The 21371-nt window shown below is 45.4% G+C and overlaps 1 protein-coding gene across 2 annotated transcripts in view; it reads left to right on the forward strand.

The window, feature by feature from the left end:
- AKR1D1 (aldo-keto reductase family 1 member D1) overlaps positions 1-4035 on the forward strand; it is a 35686-nt gene extending 31651 nt beyond the window's left edge. For both annotated transcript variants that reach the window (XM_059726460.1, XM_014608627.3), the window contains one exon: positions 3852-4035. In XM_059726460.1, coding sequence (XP_059582443.1) covers positions 3852-3894 — 43 coding nt within the window. In that variant the 3' untranslated portion in view covers positions 3895-4035. The remainder of the gene's footprint in view (positions 1-3851) is intronic.
- Positions 4036-21371: the final 17336 nt, after the last annotated feature.

Raw genomic sequence — 21371 nt, forward strand, 5'->3', positions numbered from 1 at the left:
AATATATGTCGCTGTTGAGTCTGGCTTCTTTCTTTTTCATGTTGTACAGTTTCCATTTCAGACAGCTGAATTCGATATCTTCCATGTTGCAGGGGTTTAGGTTGTAGCCGTGTTGGTCTAAGGATATATAGTGGTTAAATGTGCATCTGGTGCGAATCCAACCCAGGTCTCCTGTGTGGCAGACAAGGATTCTACCACTGAACCACGCCAGCTGGTTTATATAGCTCAGAACACCCTTACACTACAGTCCTAGAACACCCAGAGATTGTTTGCAAGATTTAAATTTGCAATGTTTTTGTGTGTTTCGGAGTTTGGGTACACACACAGTACAAGTATACTTGTATCTCGTTTTTTGACCCAGGCCCATCTGTTCTCCAAAATAGCCTCCTCTTATATCATGGTATGGTGATTGTTCCAGTTGGGTAAAGAGCACAGGACAGTTTACTTGGGAAGGGAGCCGCTCAGAAAGTATCACAGGAATGGGTCAAATTCATAATCTTTCCATGGTGATATAATTTTTCCATTTAAATGGTGGTTTTTACTTAAAGCATCCCAAAATACTTTGCACTTCAGTCACAGATGCAATGTGTCATCACCTCTGAATTGGAAAACTAATGTTACTGTATGCAGTTAAGTCACTGTAAACAACAGGTTAGGACAAAAAGGAATTAAGAATTACTGCTTGAAACTTGGAATAAATATGTATAATCACTCAGACTAGCATCAGGCTGGAACATGAACATTTGCTAACCCTAGCCTTTGTCAGTTACAGTAAGGGGTAAGAAATTTGGTTGCTGAACCTCCTGTGAAATTGATTACTTTTAGTGCTCTCCAGCCCTGAGTCATACTTTCCTATGAGACAGAGCAGAAAGAATGTAGCTTGCTAAACCTCTAAAACCATGTCCTCTTGCTCCCCTCCAAGTGCTGACCGTGCCTGAGCTTTTGTGGTCTGAAACTTAGCACCCAAAGTAGTATTACTGTAATTGTCAAGTTTCAGACAGACCCAATTCATAAGAAAGTAGGGTTGGAAGGGACCTCATGAGATCTAGTCCAACCCCCTGCTCAAGACAGGCCCTTTCATATCGACTAAACAAGTATCTGTCTATCCTGTTTGTGAAAACTTCCAGAAATGGAGATTCTGTAATTACTCTAGTTCTATTTTTTTAATCCCTCCCTCCTTTTTATTATCTTCTTGGATTAGCTCTTTGTCTCTTGATAAGAATGATGCCACAAAGAGCAATACAAACTTTAGGACTGCAAGAACCTTCACAATGTTGAACAAGCTTAAGTCAGGAAAATAAAACTGACCAGTTAAACATTGCTATTACCAAGGTATCATAAAAGGTAGGGCAGTGTGGCACTTTGCCTCATTCAAAGAGGTATGAGCTTTCATAGGCTGCACTTCCCTTTGCCGTTCCATAAGCTATAGCTCACACCTCTAGGGAGTAAGATAGTCTATAAAGGTGCCCCACTGCGCTGCCTTCTGTCCAGTTCAGATAAACACAGAGGACTGCCTCTCTCTAAAACGTGAAGGGAAAGATGAGGTAGATTAAAAAAGTGCCCCTTATGCAGTTCACCTTGCACTAAAATCTCAGCAATGTTCTTTACTCGTTGAGATACAAGTCACTGAATCTGGGGATAGCCACGCAGTTGACTTGCAGGACGTTTCTAATGAACTGTTCTCTATCCACATTTGTCCTGGAAATTCTTAAATATAACCACTATTAGAAATTGTTTGCAACTGCTATTAAGTAAAAATCTTAGGTTGTAGATATTATTCAAGCTTTTAGTGAGAATCATCATGAAAAGTAAATCTTGGCTCAAATGCTTGACTATTTTTGATCAGTAAAGTTAGGGATGACCATGAAATATGCAATGCAATTAACATCTGGAAAAATCAAAACTGACAAAAGCAAGTATGTGTTTCTGTGTGTGTATAAATATATATTTCACAATGCAGAAATAATTTGAACCCTTAGGAACATTCTAGAAAAACTGAATATTTCTGACCACCATAATATTATTCATAAAATTACCAGATTTGTGGGGAAAGAGGCTAAACTTCAAGGTTGAATAATTGGAACAAAATGAGCCTACCATAGAAAGGGTGGATTTACCTCATGTTCACCTGGTAAGATAGTTCTTACACCTTCCTGAAGCATCTGAAGGCAAGTCCCATTTCAGCCTACATATTGGACTAGTCCTGATCTCATCCAGTACTACAGTTCCCGTGTGAAAATGTCAAACAAAAATTGAAATGACAGGCCTTTTTGAGATCAACATTTTGTACAAGCATCTTCATTCTGTTGTCATAAGTAAACCCATAGTAATATGATACTGTGCTAACTTGACTTTAATCAGAAATTTACAGGTATTTGGCAGCAAATCTAAACCCTATTCAAATAAATTTTTATCTTAAAAAAAAAAAAAAACAACTTTGTTTTTCTGCTGGAAAATTGCAGTTTTTTAGCGTCATTTTGACATGAATGCAGGTCTGCCTGAGATATCTCAAGCTCCCATTCTCTTCCCATTCTATGCTATAGACCAGGCTTCCTGACTGGACTAAGTGTCAGATGATGTGCTGCTGTGTCAGTTTTGCTGTCAAGTTATCACATGACCCCAGAGCACCCTCAGAATTTGGCAGCTGCCTAAACTTCTTGCTTTTACTGGTAGGACTTGTTGGTCAGGCCAGCACTTATGGGTCATTATCCACTGTGTTCTGAGAAAAAAAATTTTTTTACATAGCCAGCAGGAAGACAGGGAGTGTAGTCTATCCTCCAGATTTTCTGAGACTAAAAAGGGAAACCTAGAAGATACTTGTGCTTACCTACTCTGCTGTTATGTTTTTTTTTTATAAAGATCCTGGACCTGTTTAACTTTCCTAGATATACACTGTTTGTAGTGGCCTTGACAGTCAAAATAGACTTGAAACTAATTGCAATCCCCCTTCATCTTAACTGGGTCACTTCAAAGTTTTCTTACAGCCACGCCATTTGTCTCGCTATTAATTAAGCAGGGCTTCCACACCCAGGCTGAGTCACTGCAATTTAATTAAGATGGCCAGGTCTGCTTTGGATGCAGAAACCCCGTGGAAAAAAGGACAAAGCCAAACCAGACCTGCCCATGCCAGTTCAAACATCATAAGCTGAAGAAATTCAGATTTTTTTTTTAAACTGTTGTTTTTGACTCTTCCTCAAGTTTGACCAGTATTTAGATGCCAGCTGAGGGGCATTATAACCATCCATCAACCAAGCACTGAAAGAATATTTTCTGCATAAAACTGGAATAATACATATTTTTCCCTATTTTCTGCAAAATTCATAGAATTAGGCTCTCTTAACACAAGTACAACAACAAACTGCCAGCCACAAGACAAGTAAGGCAATCTTCTGGGTAGCTTGCCCTCCCCTAATTTAGAGGGACCACCTGTAGCGGCAAAAAGGTTAGTTCACTTTTTCCATGTCTCCAGCTTGCCCACCAAACTGTTAGTGCCAATGTTGCATTCTTTGGAATGAATACTGGCCCACAGTGAACTAAGCAGACATATACATGCTGTCCTGCAAATCATTTCATACAAGTCAGCGAAGAGCATGTGATAACTTCCCATTTGTCAGCTTCAAATTTTAAGGTCTCCATTACTGCATTAACTGTCTTTTTTTCTTAAGCTTGTTTGTTTGCTCCTAGTAACACTACATACTCCATTAGTGCCCAGGTGACTGCAACCAGATCTGTACAAGTCATTATGTAGCTGCAGCAAATTATGTTTAATATTAATAATATTTTTATATTAGTATTTTGTTTCACCTTGTATCTTTTCTCTTTTTCTTCTTTTATCTGAAATCTCACTGCAGGTGGCAGGACCACCCAGAGTATCCCTTCCATGACGAATACTGAGAATAAAGCATACCCAAAGACATTCTCTCAACTCAGTAGTGGGGATTTGTTCAAACTTACCTAGTATAAAATGTGGAGCTTTCATTGCAAGGGGAGCCTTTTAAGATAATATGAATTAAAGCATGAATTGTATTACCTCTACCTTGTCTCTTTAAACTTTGTTTCTAATTACTAAAAAATAGTTACATTTAAACTACTAATGTGTCCAAACCTTTTCAGCTAAATATCCCATTCCTTGAGAATATGAAGTCTCTAAAAATAAAATGGAGTTCTCGATTTATATATCTTGAATGGCAGTTTAGGCCTCCTAGATCAAAATGTTTGCTTTATGGTAGACCATTTTCATTTGGCTTTGGAGTCATAGATTTGGGCTTGTGGCATTGGAATAAGTTCTGTCCCAACAAAATACTGTGAAAGTAATAATGCTATGTTTAACAATCAGGATTTAGTGCAAGATGATTAGTGGATGCAGAATTTACTTCAAAAACCTCTTTTTTTCTTTTAAGAAAAAAGCTTCAGATAAATAAAGTAAGTTTCTTATGTGCATATGCATTCTCTTCTGCTTTATTCCAGTGAGGAAAAACCCTCACTTTTGAAGACTGAAAGTCTCACTCCTTACCTCAAGCTAAGAACATGCCTCTCAAGAGGATAGCCAGTCACTTCAAAGTCCTAAAAAACCTCTCAAATATTTGTAGCATCTTGACAGATACAAATTCCTAACCCAGACTTCCTGCTGAAGGAAACATGAATTTTAAAGGGGTGTTTGTTTTGTTTGTCATTTTATACTGTACTTCCCTGTGAGAGTGTGGAAGATCTGTAATTACAGCAAATAGATTACAGAAAAAGAAATAGAAACAGATGGACTGAAAAAAATCTGGTTGTATATAGATAGGGCCCTTAGTAGAAAAAGTTCCTATTATCTCAATTTTTGAAAATTGATTGTAGAATAGTGGCCTGAGTAAGAGGATTCCCCAGTCCTTTCAGTGTGGATTTTTGTTTCCAAAGTCAGTTCAATTAGGAAAAATGCAGGCCACCTCAGCTCCACATGCATGTAAAAGAAAAAGTTTTCTTTAGGTAGCACAGAAAATTTAGGTTGAGGGGGGAAATAAATTTAAATTAAAAAAAAAAAAAAAACAATGAAAATAAGAATCTATAGATTTCCACAGGAAAATGCTTTGACTTTAATATGCAAGATGTATATTGTATATGCATAGGGCTGCTAATCCCTTTTTTTGTGGATTAGAGAAGCAGTGACAAACTCTCTGTGTAGAAACAGTTCAGAAATAGAGACCCTCTGCCACAAGCAGTGCTCAAGCCAGATTTAGCAGGATTCTGTTTTTTTCATTTTGGAAGAGACTTCAAATTGGCTGTGAGGTGCTAAGGGGTTTTAGCATTCTCTGAAATCCTGGTGATGAGGCCTGTCTAATAAATGTTTCATCTGACCTCGTTCTCACTAAATCATCATTCTTAAAAATCAGTCTGAATGCAGATGATGTTTGAAATTCAAATCTTCCATGGATTGAGAGCTGGTAAAAAGATGGGAAGGAAAGGGTAGAGCTAAATAGTCACTTTTCAGGATGGAAGAAGGTAAAAAGTGGGGTTGCCCAGCAATCAGTATAGGTTCAACATTTTCATCAATGATCTGGAAATGGAGGTGGCTCAGTGAAATCTCCAGGTTTTCAAAATTATACCAAACTATTCCAGGTAGTCAAAATAGTTCTCAGAAAAGTGTCAGCTCAATGTACAGTGGCAACCAAAGATGTTTGGCATCACCAAGAGGAAAATTGAAAACAAGACTGAGAAATTCATTGTGCTATTATACAAACAGCACCCACATCTCGAGTACTGTGTGCAGGTCTGGTCTCTGCATCTTTAGAAGACTAGTAGAGTTGGAGAAAGTACAGAGAAAGGCAACTAAAATGATCAGGGGCATGGAGTAGTTACCATACCAGAAGAGACAGGTTTAAAACAAACAAAAGAAAGTACATTTTTATGCAACACCCAGGGCGTGTCTACACATGCAAATAAGTACAACTAAATTTAATGAGCACTGAGTTTTGACAAGTGTCTACACATGCAGAGACCTGGGACTAAAGTTAGTGCACTTGGCACTAAAGTTAGTCCCAAGTCCCTTTAGCCTTGCCATGTGCTCCTGTGGTCACCAAAGGGAGCTCCAGCCTCCAGCCACAACACTGCCAGCACTTGGCAGTCATGTTGAAGCCAGACCCAGTTGCCAGCACCTGGCAGCCATCATAGTTTCATAGATGCTAGGGTAGGAAGGGACCTATTAGATCATAGAGTCCACCCCACTACCCTGGGCAGGAATGAGTACTGGGGTCAGATGACCCCAGCCAGGTGTCTGTCCAATCTCCTTTTAAACACCTCCAAGGAAGGGGACAGCACCACTTCTGTTGGAAGCTTATTCCATATTTTGACAACCCTCACTGTAAAGAATTTTTTTTCTGATGTCCAATCTGAATTTGCTCTCTTCCAGTTTGTGGCCATATTTCTAGTTACCCCAACAGGCACCCTGGTAAACATTGTATCCCCTATTTCTTGCTCCCCCCTCAATGAGTTCATAGGCAGCCACGAGATCACCTTGTGGAGGCTGAAAAGGTTCAGGTCTCCCAATCAGCCCACATAGGGTTTTTTCTGTAGGCCTTTAACCAGATGAGTGGCCCTCCTCTGAACCCTCTCCAGGCCATCCACATCCCTCCCGAAGTGCAGTGCCCAAGACTGGATGCAGTACTCCAGCTGCAGCCTGACCAATGCTGCACAGAGGGGAAGTATCACCTCCCTGGACCTGTTTGTGATGCACCTACTTATGCAAGAAAGGGTGAGGTTAGCTTTACTTATTACCTCATCACACTGGTGACTCATTCATTTTGGAGTTGACTACAACTCCGAGATCCCTTTCTGCAGTTGTGCTGCTTAGAGTGGTACCTCCCAGGCTATAGGAGTGCTGATGATTCTTCCTCCCCAGGTGCAACACATGACACTTATCCTTGTTCAACTGCATCCTGTTCTGTTCCACCCTTCCCCAGCCTGTCCAAATCAGCCTGGATTTGCTCCCTGTCGTCTAGTTTGTGTACCTCCCCCCATAGTTTTGTGTCATCAGCAAACTTGGACAGGGTGCTTTCTACTCCTGCATCCAAGTCACTAATGAAGATATTGAACAGTACTGGTCCCAGGACAGAGCCTTGGGGGACTCCAATGCCCACATTTCTCCAGGTAGAAACCGATCCGTCCACTACCACTCTCTGGGCACGTCTCATAAGCCAGTTTCCTACCCACCAGAATGTGTAATAATCTACATTGCAACTGTTTAGTTTATTTATAAAAACTGGGTGTGACACTATGTCAAAGGCCTTTTTAAAGTCTAAGTAAATAACATCTACCTCTATTCCCTCATCCAAGCATTTTGTGACCCAGTCGTAAAATGAAACCAGGTTAGTCAGGCAGCATCTGCCTGCTATGAACCCATGCTGATTGCCCCTTAGCATCATTTTACCCACTGATCTCTCACAAATATGATCCTTAACAATTTTCTCAAAGGTCTTGCCAAGGATAGAGATGAGACTAACCAGCCTATAGTTATCCAGTTCCTCCTTCCTCCCCTTCTTGAAAATAGGGAACACACTGGCCCTTTTCCAATCCTCTGGGACCTGTCCTGAGCACCACAAGTGCTCAAACAGTTGTGCCAGCAGCTTTGCTATGACTCTAGCTAATTCCCTAAGTACCCTAGGATGAAGATCATCAAGACCTGTTGACTTAAATACATTCAACCCCGCCAGGTACCCCTTTACTAAGTCAGCTCGAACAGTTGGTGGGTTGGTATCTATACTGGTCTTACCTAAGGTCCCAATGGGATGCATATTTGTATTCATGTCCAGGAACACGGATGCAAAGAAATCATTTAGGTCTGCCTCAGCCATCCTATCCGTTACCAGTTGTCCTAGTCCATCCTCAAGGGGCCCTAAGTTACCCTGCACCTTCTTTTTGCTTCCAGTGTACTTAAAGAATGACTTTTTGTTATCCTTAACTTTTGCTGCTAGTCTAAGCTCCATTACTGCTTTGGCTCTCCTCACTGTTTCCCTGCAAGCTTGAGCCAAGCAGGTATACTCCTCCTTGGTGGCAGCCCCCTGCTTCTACAGCCTGTAGGCATCTCTTTCCCTCTAGGCTCTCCTGGATTTCCCTGCTCCACCAAGAGGGTTTCTTTGCTATCCCCGGTCTTGGAAACTCCAATCCCCAGACAGGCTTTTCCCTGCCCAGGAGCCACATGCCCAACACGGGCAGCACACACCAGCTCCCTCTTTGCCCACCCTGCCTCCCCATGCCAGGGCTACTCCAGCCCCTGCCAGCAATGCCCAGTGCCCCGCTACTCCAGCCTAGCCCCTGCCAACGACGACTAGTGCCCTGCACTCCTGCTGGCCATGATGCTGGTCCTGTTGGCCCCAACAGGCACCCCCTGCCCAAGGCCCTGAAGAGCCATACACCCACCAGTGGGAGCCAGGGCACCAGCTGCAGGAGGCTCTGTCCAACCCTCTCCTCCTGCACTCCCCACTTCAGCCTAGCTGCCCAGTCCCAGCAGCATGCTCACGGCACACGTTAGAACAACAGTTTTTATTTCCCTCATAGCCAATAGACCTCTCTCCCTCCCTAACACAGTGCCCCTCCACCACCCTCCCTACCCACCACCAATAAAAAACCCATTTCCCAATGTGGAACTATATACAAGAGTCTCAGTCTTTAGATGCCAGAATGCGGGGCTATGGGGTGGGGGCAGCATAGGTGGCAGAGTCCAGGGGCAGGTGCCTAGCACCCTGGATGCAAGGCATTCCCCTGCGGGCCTGGGGACAGTAGCAGCAGGTGGTGGGCTCATGTCCAGTGGCAGGTGGCTCCCCCTCTGGCAGCTCAGGTACAGAGCCAACATCCCCCTGTGGTCCCATGGCTGGCCCCTCTGCACCTTTGCCTGCATGGCCTCCAGGCAAGTGGCAAGGCTGGTCCCAGGCTAGGGGATGCAGTGGCCAGGAGGCACTGGACATCCTCCCGGTGGGGCCAGTCACAGACCAGCTATGGGGTGGCAGGCGGGCAGGACCCAGGGGCCCTGGGCTAGGGCTGGGCAGTGGGAGACATGGATGCAGCTGCCAGAGCAAACAGGTTGTTCAGGGCCTGGCGATCAGTATCCCCATGCTGCCAGAACTGCTTGAGGCACTCCCACTCCAGAGCCTCCATGTGGGCCCAGTGCTCCCATTGCACCTGGTCCTGTGCCTCCATCTGGGCATCATCCTCCACCCTCCAGGCCTACTCCCATGCCTGTTCCTGTGCCTCCTGTTCCTCTGCCACCGTCACCAGCCACTGGAGCAGGAGCATCCAGTTTTGGATCCACTGCTGGCACAGGCAGCACACGTAGAGGGCTCCAGTAGCAGATGGCAACACTGAAGCAACATCCTCACTGGGGCTGGTGGGCTCTCCCCCATGCCCAGATGTTGGCCCTGCAGAAGCAAGAGACAGAAGGCTTTTGTGAGAGTTTGCAATATTTCAGATAAGATGCTCTGCGCATCAGGGGCCATGCACTGCCCGGCCTCAAATCAAGAGTTGGCTGTGCACAGGTGCCCAGGAACCATGATAAGTTTGGTCAGGCAGGCCCAGGCAGCCACCAGTCGAGCCCCCCCATCCCCACTTACTCCTCTGGGCCTGGCGGCCCATTGGGTGCTGGCCACAGGCAGCCCGCCTCCCCTTCCCTCTTCCCAGGGAGGGACAGGCCAGGCTGCTGGCAGCACTTGCTGCCACAGCTCCAGACCCCACTGCCCTGGCTCTCTCCCTGCAGGCCAACTGCCCTGCTGCACTGCCACCCAGCCCACAGAACTGGCTCGGGGCACATGGGGCTCCCAGACAACTGGGGTGAAGGGCTGGCTACAACCCTGCCCTCTCCACCCAGGGGGCCTCTCCAGCAAGGTGCCCCAGAGCCCTCCCCCTCCCATGCCACCGCTGTTCCCTGAGCAATCCCTGCTGCACATGCCCTGGGCAGTGCATGTTGTGTTGTTCATGCAGGCTGAGGGATGCCCAAGCCAGTACACCCTGCTGCTGCTGACCCTCCTGGTATCCCGGGCACACCTGCACTCCTCGTTTAGGACCCTGAGCTATGACCATTCAGGGTTGCCCAGGCTACCCTGCAACTTCTGCTGCTGTCTGGACAGCTACTGGTAGCAGCACAACATTTCCCTGCCCCCCACTGCCAAAGAGGACATTGCCACCAGCATCAGTGCCTTCTTCAGCATGTGAGAGGCCTGTGCCTGCCTAGCTGTAGGGACACAGGTTGCTCAATCAAGTTCTGAACTGTGTCTTACCTGTCTGCATACGGTGCAGGAGTACCCGGGACCAGGGGAAGGGACTGGGAGAGCCCTCCCCCAGTGCAGGACTTACCACATGTCCAAGGATGGAGAGGCTGGTAGCTCAGTGCAGGCCACCCCATCAATGACAGCAACCAGCTATGCCTGGTGTCCTTGGCTTGCAGGTTGCTGGGGGCAGCCCCTCCCCCCTCCTCCAAGGAGGGGCTGGTGCTGGTGGTATCCTGGCCAGCTGCTCCTTGTGGTAGAGCCTGGAGGTGTAGAGAGAGGCAGCTGCTGGCCAGAGCTCCCCAAGCTGCTAGTGAGTGCAGCAGCTGGGGAGATGGATGGGGCAGGGTGCTGAACACCTGAGGGCCCCTCTCCTCCAGGGAGGTCAGGGTGTGTTGGGGGACTTGGCCAGGTTCCCCTGCTGGTGTAAACTGCAGGGTTGCAGCCTGGGTCCCGGGGTGCCAAAATCTGGAACAGTTCCTACATAAAGGGCATGGTCTTGAACGAGCTGATGATTGTGGACAATCACAGCTACCCATTGTGGCATCAAGGTCTTGACCTTGATGCTGCACTGTCTGGAAACACCTTTGATTGCACATCCTGCCTGACAGGGCCTCATAGATGTGGGCGGGCGTTGGAGCACCCACCACATATGAACTGCCTCTGGACCTCCGCATCCCCCCAGAGGGCCATGAGGTCACCAACCTCCTCCTAGCTCCAGTTGGGGCCCCAGGTAGAGAGCTCAAGCGTGCACACATGGGTGAGGCCAGTACTCAATGGTGAGTCCTCAATGGGGAGGACCAGCTCTCTGGGCCCCTGTGCAGCTGGTCCCACACAGCAGCCACAGGATCTGCAAACAAAGGAGAGTGCTGGGAGTGATCAGCAGCGGGGAGCAGGTGCTGGCCCTGTTGCCAGAAACAGCCAGGCAGCAGCCCTGGGGAGATGTCAGGGCTGGGCAGAGGGAGCAGCAGGCTGCAGCCCTCTGCAACACTCACCCAGTACCATACATAGTTCACCCAGGGCCACCAGGAGTCTTTTAGTATCGGGCCCCCCTTTGCCAGAGCAAATGATAATAATAATAATAATAATAATAATAATAATAATAATAATAATTGGAGAATGGAAAAAAGTTACCATTTTGGGGCCCCCTTTCTGTCTGGGCCCAATTTGCCCATGCTTGTGTCCATCCCTACACTCTCCCGTGGCCAAACAGGAGCTCCGGCTAAGGGACAGGACTGGCCATGGCATCCTGTGTCCTGCCCATGGGGGCACACATGGCCTTCAGTCCTCAAAAGGTCTTGTAGTGTGTGCCCCAGGGCACAAAATAGCCACAGGCTTTTTATAGCCTGCAAGTAGAGACTGCCACAAAGCAGCCCAGCCCTGCGGCAAGAGGGGCTGGCCCCTTAGTGGCTAGGTAGACACAGCACTAAAAAGTTAGTGTCAGGTCGCGTCTACACATGCATTAATACGCTTTAACTAATTGCACCTAAATTTGATACCTGTATTTACACATTAAGTTAGGCTAATGCACATTAATGCATCTCGTGTAGATGCACCCACAGTTAACTTGTTGAATTCATTACCACAGGAGGGGTAGAGGCAGATAACATGCCCAGCTTCAAAACAGGGGCTAGATAAGTTCATGGTTGATAGATCTATTAATAGGTGTTGAACAGAACAGTTGGAGATGTTACCTCTGGCATCTCTAAACCAATAACGGTGGGTGTCAAACAGGGTAATAAATAAGGAATAGATTGATCTGGATATAGCTGGTTCAGTGCTCTCCTTATAAAGCATCAGAGACAGGATTATTGAGTTCAGTAGACTATCAGTCTGAGCAAGTATGGCATTGCTTACATTTTTAATCAGGGTCCCTTCATTTTGCATAGTAAATGTGACCAAGGATGCATGGATACACAGATGCATGGAGTCACAGATCTGGATGACTGAAAGCTCCTCTGGTCCCTATGCTGCCAACACAACTTTTTCCTACAGAATTCTCCTGTTCTATAGGCTTTGCCCAGCTAGAAAGGGCACCATGTCTCATGTATTCAGTGATCCCAAACTTTAAAACAGCACAAGTGAACTTTAGTTAAAGCACTCTTGCTGCCATTTAAGTGTGGGACACTGAATACAGGGGATGCTGTTGGCACTTTAATTAAGTGGCTCCCAAGAGTCACTCTAATTAAACCCCTCCCCCCATACACACCCATGGAGCATGTGTAAAGACATCCTAAATGGCTCTGATGAAAAAGATTGTACTTCTTCCCAGGGGCAGACTTCCATAATTTTCATTAGTTATTAAACTCATACCAACATCTGGGTTCAGCCTTCCCTTTACTCAGTTTCAGAGTAGTGTTGCCCATTATTCTATATTTTGCCACAAAAATAAAAAGTTTAGAGGAGGGAAAGCAACTAGCTCTTCAGGATGGGAGCCTGGGGAATACATTCTACTTGCAGCTGCACAGAGAGGGAAAAAACCCACAAAGATGGAGTCCACATTGACGTAGTAGATTTCAGAATATTATTTAATTCCTTGCTTGGTGTGAAATAGGTTTCTGCTACACAATCCATGTAGCTCTGCTCCAGGTGGAAAGTGTAGCCCTGGAAAAGCAGAATCAAGTGCCTGCTATCCCAGTGACTACACATGACAAGAATAGACCAACTATGTACCAATAAAAGTTGCTTTACTACTCAGTAAACTGACTAGTAACTCTTCCAGTGTGTGGGAGGGAATGCCAACCAGACCAACATCTGCTTCCACTATCTGCGTGTTTAATGGTTTTTATAGCCAATAATACACAAAAGAAATCTAGTCCATGTTATAAAATCTCTTTATAAACCACTCTTATATAGGCCAGACCCAACAGCTGCTCTGTGCTGGCCAAAATGAACCAAGGACATGATCGTGGGTTTCTTTATTGGACAAGTGTTCACATCATTTTTAAGGGGCTCAATTCATGAGTATCTTCCTGATAATCTGCACTGTTTTTGTATGCTTAGGTAAGCGATACCAGGATCTGGGGTAGACAGACAACCATTTCTCCCAAGGCAGTTTATGCAGTCCTTTCCCATCTTAAGTGGTGGGGTACCAACCTGTTTACTTTGAGTAAACATCTACCATGGTGTAAATGGCAGACATGACATCTACACTTGTGTAACTCAGGTTGGTGTAGTTTGACCCATTCCTTATCCCGGGACACTTTTATACCAGATTTACTATTTCACTGAGAAAGAGTTCTACTAATTTTTGCACCCTAAAATGAAGCCCATCTAACAGATCCTTCACATGTGCACAAAATGCTATCATATGCACTAGAAAAATTAGTAAAAGACTAATGGTAATGGTCAATGGGATGTGCTGCATAGGTACATCCCATCCACCTACGTATCCATTAGTCTTTGGTTACAAATTGTGCCATTCATTACAAAGCTATGTTAAGATCAAAAATCCTGTAATGAGTGCTGTTCATGTAGCAAGTGCAGAGTAGGCAAAGTTCAGAGAATGACAAGTAGCATACAGTCTGAATATTAAAAAAACATTTTGTTATAAGAGGAAAGACAGATAACATTAATCATTAGTCATGGAATCCAGACACTGCCGGGGTTCAGCAGTGCTGAACACAGGCAGGCACGGCTCCTCCCCACACAGTTCACACAGGCTACATACAGATACAGAAGCCGTTTCAAAAAAGGAAATGTTTCAGAAGGGCAGCAGTCCTTATATTCAAATTGCTACTTGTGGACAAACTCAGAACAATCCAAATGTAGCAAAACCACTCCAACTTTAACCCTGGATAAAGCAGTGTTAACACTGGAGCAGTTTTGCTCTGTTTTTATGCCCGTGCAACAATTCGAAGGTAACAGCTGCTGCCCTATTGTCTGTACCCAAACATAGGAAGACAACAGGATAAATAATAGAAAAGAAAAAACAAATATATGATCATTTGCTTATATGGATAATTGAAACATTGAAAGAGGTGAAGCATTTTTGCGGGGAGGGTTTTGTTTTTATCTGATTGGTTAGTTTGGGGTTTTCTTGGTGATAGTGTTTTGGTTTGTTTGGGGGGGGGGGGGGGTTTAATAAATAAAATGAAATCAGCAAGCCCGGATAGCTCCTCAGTCTGAGTACTGCTGCTGGCTAATTTTTTTGTAGACCTAATTAGCATAAGTTGATTTAGAAGAGGACTTTGGTTGTGGAGAAAGCAGTGATCTTTATAATTAAGTGAAGATTTTAAAGAAAGATGCTCAGAGAGCTCCTCACATCTCAGTCACTGTACAAGTTCTGTCATTTCCATGATGCTCCGTTTTCCATAGATAGCTATGGAATAGCATCAGACATCCTTCCCTCCCCACCCCTCAGACACTTGGAAGGACTATTATAATACCAGTTTAAGATCTGAATCTTTCCTCCAGCGGAATACATTTAATACATCTCCTCTCCTATTCATGTGAATGGGCTTCAAGGGTGGGGGCGGAAGTCTCTTTCCTTACTACACACAAAATGAGGAAAGCTGAATTTTTTGCAGCAGTGGCTGGGCTCAGCCGATGGAATTTATGCCCAGCTCCACAAACTCAAATGAAGGTTGAGGTGCATAGATGCATCGCTTTGATATAGGTTCATTTTCAGATGGCATCTTTTAAGGCTAGCCTGTCCCCATGCTTGTTCCCTTTTGTTGATTTATAAGCACATAGGGTTCTGCAAATATAGAACCAGCTCTAGATTATTCCCCCTTGAACGAGTCACCATAGTGCTAGGCCTTCCTGGTGCTGGTCAAAGGCCTTATCGAGGAGGTCAGAATCACAGCCTGTGCTGCCCAGAATGACAGGGAGGACACTGTAAACAACTGCTTGTACCAAGGTGACACATATCAGGGGTTAAACCCATTATTCTCAGCCAGGGTGCCAAGGTGCACTGGGGGTACTATGAGATCTTTTTAAGGATCACTAGGCACAATTAGTGCACAATTAAACCTCCACACGATTTACAAAATAAACCCAGAGGTTTCACATAGGAATCCACTGTGTCAAAAATATTCTGACCTATTGTGGTCTTTCCAAGTTCTCTGCAACAGAACAATTACTCCATTATAATTTTTCCATAGTCAAAGAATGAGCAAAAGCTAAGAGCTGGCATTTTCTGAGAAGTGCCTGGAGTTTTACGAGGTTGAAAACCACTGGCTTAGGCACTGAGTAGAACATGCCCAGTGCGACTCTTCCTGGGACAAACATAAAGGATTCAATTCCTAGCAAATTAAATGCAAGCATATATGCCTCCTGCCAGAACAAAGGCTCAGCCAGATTCTTAGTAGGACAAATTCATCTATTCCTGGCAGGACAAACTATTGTCATTTGTTCCAAGACAATTTGAGAGAGACAGAGAGAGTCTGGGAAATCAGATGAAACCCCAGAGTGGATACATCAGTGGGAACAAGGTATTTTGCCATCAGGTATTAGCCATCAGTGTGTGCACGCATGTGTGCACACACACACAGAAGCATAGAAGAAGCCCCTAAAAATATCACTTTTTCTTCAAGTTAGAGTTTCAAAATCACACAGTAACAACAAAAAAAGAAATGCAAATAAGTGATTTTTTGGTTCACGTGGCTGAATGTTTTAATGAAAGGAAAATTGAAAGCAAAGATATAGAGCTGTAAGGGGATTTGGATACCTAGGAGGTACAATCAATGCCACCTTTAGACTCTTCAGTCCAGGGTTTTGTACATATGCTTTCTAAGAGAAAAACCAAGGTTCACACCCAAATCAAGTAGCAACAGGATTTGAATCCCAAATTCCCACCCTTAGAAAAATGTCTTGGCAGCTGGAATATGGGGAACTACCCTCAAGTACTTTTTCTTCATTTTCTGAATGGGATTAAGAGTCCCTCATGAATCTCGCCCCACCCCCCCACCGGCACCCCAAATCAAAATGGTTTATTTTGGAAGTACTAAAACAAGTGGTTTGGCATGTCCATTTTTTTTTCCCTGAAACTGCCCATTTTGGTAAATACATTTTGCCCAACTCTAAATATAGCATTTGATTGAGCTTGTGTATTACATAAGCAATGTCTATGAATGCTGTATTTTCCCAAAAGGGCATATCTGAAGGCCTCACCTACACATTACATTTTATGCCACACTCAACATGCTAACTGTGGCATAATAGCAATGGGCATTTATACACGTACCTTTGTCTGCTCTCACACACTGGAAATCCAGTGTGTCGGAGCAGACTCGATTAATTGAGTCTCCAGAGCACGCAAGCTGATATACTGGGCCCTGTGTCACATGCATTTGTATAAATGGTGAAATGCACATCAGTGTGCAGAAAGTGGCAGCAGTGTGCTTTTGAACTAAAACACCTTTGATGTGTTTTAGTTCAAAAGCACTTTGCTGCCATTGTCTCAGCACTGACATGCATTTCACCGTTTATACAAATGCACATTCTGTGGCATATGCATGTGTACAAATCCCCAGTGGTGCGACATGTGCACTCAATTTAAGGTACCATAAAACGAAACATGAGCCATAAAAATATTCCATATATTGCAGAAAATTTTTATAGCTGACTTGTATGGGGCCTTAAATTCAACGTGTGTCATGTCCACACAAGGGATTCAAGTCCAACAATCAGCTGATTTTTGGTACCAGCCCCCAAAACTATCCCAGATCCTCACCTGGGCCCAGGGCTGCCCTAGGAATGGGGGGTGGGGAGAAGGGGTTCAGAGACTTCTGACACAGGCTTCCCCCACCAACAGGCTCTGATGCCCTCTGCCCAGCAGACCCGCCTGAGCTACAGGACAGCATGTGGAAGCCCTTCAGCCCTGTCCGACCCCCAGGCTGGAAAAAAAAAAAAACCCAAGCAAACAATCAAGCAAACTACACATACACAGCTGATCGCTGCGAACCTAACATGGGACCACCCAGGCCAACAATCAACTGATTATCAGCCTCAGGCCCAAGAGAGCACAGGGTTCCAAACTGACCCCAGACTGCCCCAGGGCCAGGGCCCACCCTGGGTTTCCAGCTACTACAAATACCCTATCCCCAATCTGCTACCTTCCTCCCAGCCTTCAGGAAACCTTCCTAAATTTACAGCTTAGATGAGCAGAAACTCCTCTTAATCCAGAAGTCCCAGCCAGAACGCCTGCTCAGGCCTCGGCACTAGATTTTCCAGGGATTGAAGTGAAGCTAACTAGTCTGTAGTTCCCTGGATCCTCCTTTTCCCCCCTTTCTTAAATATGGGCACTATGTTTGCCCTTTTCCAATCAATCATCGACGACCTCTCCTGATCACCATGAGTTTTCAAAGATGATGGTCAATTGCTCTGCCATCAAATCAGCAAACTCCCTCAGCAACCTCAGGTATATCCTATCCAGCCCCATGGAATTGTACACATTCAGCTTTTCTAGGTAGTCCCTAACCTGTTCTTTCACTACTGAGGGCTGCTGACCTCCTCCCCAAACTGTGCTGCCCAGTGCAGTAGTCTGGGAGCTGACCTTGCCTGTGAAGCCTGAGGCAAAGAAGGCTTTGAACACTTCAGCCTTTGCTGCATCCCCTGTCACAAGGTTGCCTCTCCCATTCAGCAACAGACCCACATTTTCCCTGATTCTCCTCTTGCTACTGACATACTTGTAGAAACCCTTCTTGTTACCCTTCACATCCCTTCTTAGCTGCAACTCCAATTGCCCCTTGGCCTTCCTGATTTCATCCCTGCTTTCCCAAGCAATGCTCTTATATTCTTATATTTGTCCAAGTTTCCACTTCTTATAAGCTTCCTTTTGGTGATTTAGTTTACTGAAGAGTTCCTTCCCAAGCCAAGCTGGTCTTCTGCCATACATGCTAGTTTTCCTGTGGCTCAGGATAGTTTGTTCCTGCACTCTCAGTAAGGCTTCCTTAAAGTACAACCAGCTCTCTTGGACTCCTTTCCCCCCCCAGACTGGCCTCCCAGGGGATCCTGTCCATCAGTTCCCTGAAGGAGTCAAAGTCTGCTTTTCTGAAGTCAAGGTCCTTACTCTGCTGCTCTCCATCCTTCATTTCCTCAGGAGCCTGAACTCAATCATCCTGTGGTCATTGCTGCTCAAGTTGCCATCCACTACTACATTCCTCATCAATTCTTCCCTGCTTGTGAGCAGCAGGTCAAGAAGAGCATGGTCCCTAGTCGGCCGCTCCAGCACTTGCACCAGGAAGTTGTCCCCAACACTCTCCAAAACTTCCTTGATTGCCTGCGCACTGCTATAGTGCCTTCCCAGCAGATGTCAGGGTGTTTGAAGTCCCCCACAAGAACCAGGGCTTGTGATTGGGGAACTTCCACTAGCTGTTTGAAGACAGCATGATCTACCACTTCCTCCTCGTCTGGTGATCTCTAGCAAGTACCCACCGCCACATCACCCTTGTTGCTCTCCCATTGAACCTTTACCCAGATACTTTCAACAGGCTTATCGCCAGTTCCATACTGGAGCTCTGACCAATCGTATGGCTCTTTTACATAAAGTACAGCTCCTCCTCCTCTTCTTCCCTGCCCATCCTTTCCAAACAGTTTATACCCATGACAGAGCTCCAGTCATGCGACCTCCCACCACATCTCTCTTATTCCAATCACATCATCATTCTGTGACTGTGCAAGGACTTCCAATTCTTCTAGCTTGCTCCCAAGTATCCCCCTGCAGTCTTAAGCTTCCTGTCTCTGTACTGCTGTTTCTCCTGGCTAATCTAATTTTTGCCTCTCCACGCTACAACAGTCTGAGTCTTAATAGGCATTTTTTACACGTGCTCTGGGGGTGGCAGGGGGTGGCATTCTAATTAGAGAGCCTCCAAGAGCCATTCTTATTAACGCGCTGCAGCATCTTGTGTATCAGTCTTTAAAATAAACTGTATGCCTTTCTCCAAGATAGGTAGCTCAAACAGAAACCAGGGGCCTGATTTAAAAAAGTACCAAGAAAGGTGCATGGGAAGCAACTGATTAGCAAAGGGGGACGGCCCTCATCAGGGCCTTGTGGATAGAGGGATGCTTTTCTGTTGAATATCCTGCAGGCTGCAAGGAGAGTAATTGTTATACAAATCCCCTTTCTTAATGTTGACAGGCTGAGGTACAAAAAGGACCTGAAGAAGATGATCCACTGCCAAACACTATCCCCTCCCAAACTTTGGGCCCTCGACTCAGGCAGGGTGACATTTGCAGGCTGTTGCGAAATGTATCATGGGGAAATTATTCCACTCATGCCTGGAGCAGAACTCTAAATTAAAATAAAGGGGGTTTGAATTTGCAACAAAGAGACACCAAGTGGTCGTTTTTTCCACACCAAGTGGTCCTGGGAGCCCTAACTCAAAATAATTACGAGCAACGTTCACAACAGGAGAACATCTCTCAAATAAGATGTGGATTGAAGCAGAAAAATAAGGAGGAGGGAAAGGAACGCACATGCACACAGCTTGACATGGCTGTCTGCTTTTGTCTGCAATTTCCAAAGCTAGCTGGACAGAAACATCAAGCCAGGATCCACTGGCAAAAGATGGTACAAATCCTGCCTTGGGGCAAACACTGAATCATTTACAAGTAACATTGTCTCAAAGTGACCACATGCAGACAGCAAAGGAGAGGGGAAAGGGTTTAAAAAGAGTACTTGTAGTACCTTGGATAGGATTCCACTCTCTCAGTAGTCAGATGCTGCGGGCGCGCTCACCCCAGTCCAAACTTCCATACTACTTAGCCAAAGAAATGCTGCTGCTCCTCCTCTCCTCTTTTATCAAATAGCTCACCGATCAGAGCACTTCCCTAGGATGCGAGACAGCCAGGTTCAAGCATCTCCTCTGCCTGAGGAAACTTGAACCAACATCTCCCAGGATCCTCAGGAATAGGTCTCCCTCCTGCCTCCTTTAAAGTTGTCCCATGTTTTCCATGAGATTCTTAAATGAAATCCTTAAGGGAAAGAGAGAGTGAAAATGATTTTACACACCCATGGATAGGGCACTCCCGTAAGGGGGAGACTTGTGCTCCAGTCTTTGCTCCAATTAATCTTTAATATTAAAATCCTGAGAGCTCTGCCTACTAGAACGTGCAGTCACTCTCGCACATGGTCTCTGTGCCCTTAGAGAGAACAGCAAAAATACCACAAGTTGCAAGTGCCTGTGAAAATAGTCATTACTTCACAGACTTAATGCTAGGGTGGAAAGTGGTAAGTGGATTTACAGTTTGTTTCTTCCTGCGATCAGAGAAGAAACAGGAAGAAAGCTTGCATTTGAAAAGCTTGCATTTGAAAGCTTGAAAGCTTGTCTAACTTTATCCCAGCTACATAGTTGGTCTAATAAAAGATATCACCCTAAGAAAATCTTGCCTCTGTTAACATGATGACTGTAACAGAGTGAGAGACTCATGTTACACAAGGAATCCACCCCTAACAGAAACCGCAGAGGCTTGAACAAGGGGGCTCACAACCGGGGTAAACAGAACTGGCCAGGGCAGCCATTTGACAAAAAGGAGAGTAGTCAATTAATTAGCTGCAGGAGGGACTTACAGTCAGGGGCAGATTAGCCTCACAACCAGGTGTTAATGAAGGCATAAGGCAGCAGCGACAAACCACTATGGAAGTAAGCAAGCCAGCACAACCAGGGAACACCTAGATCAAGTCAGGGGAACAGGGCTTAGAGCGAGATGGTTGCAGGAAAGCAGGCCATAAGATACTCCAAAAGCTGGGAGCGACTACGGTAGGGGCAGCCGTCAGGCCTGTGGGGCAGAGTCTGGAGGCAACAGGAAAACAGCTGCATCTATAATAATACGTTCCCTTGGAACTTGATGATGGGCCCGAGGAGCACTACCAGCAAGCAGAGGTGGAGGAGAATCACCTGACCTGAAAGAGGACGGGGCTTAGGGAATCTAAAATCCCAGGACTTTGAACAAAAGGGGTTGGGCCAGCTAGCAGGGGGCTAGGGACTCTGTTGGAAATGGACATGGGTGGAGTGACTGCAAGAAAAAGGGGGAAAAGCTTCATGCCCAAGTGAATCAAGGGGAGAGATTTGTCAAGAGCTGCTTGCAATGAAGGCCCTGAGTGAAAGGGGGTTAAAGGACTGGGGTAAGAAGTTACTTATCCAGCCAGGAGGCTCACAGTTTAAGTTTATCCAGCATGCTTATATTTTAGTTATA

This window comes from Alligator mississippiensis, chromosome 4 (assembly GCF_030867095.1).
Source record: "Alligator mississippiensis isolate rAllMis1 chromosome 4, rAllMis1, whole genome shotgun sequence".
Classification (NCBI taxonomy): domain Eukaryota; kingdom Metazoa; phylum Chordata; order Crocodylia; family Alligatoridae; genus Alligator; species Alligator mississippiensis.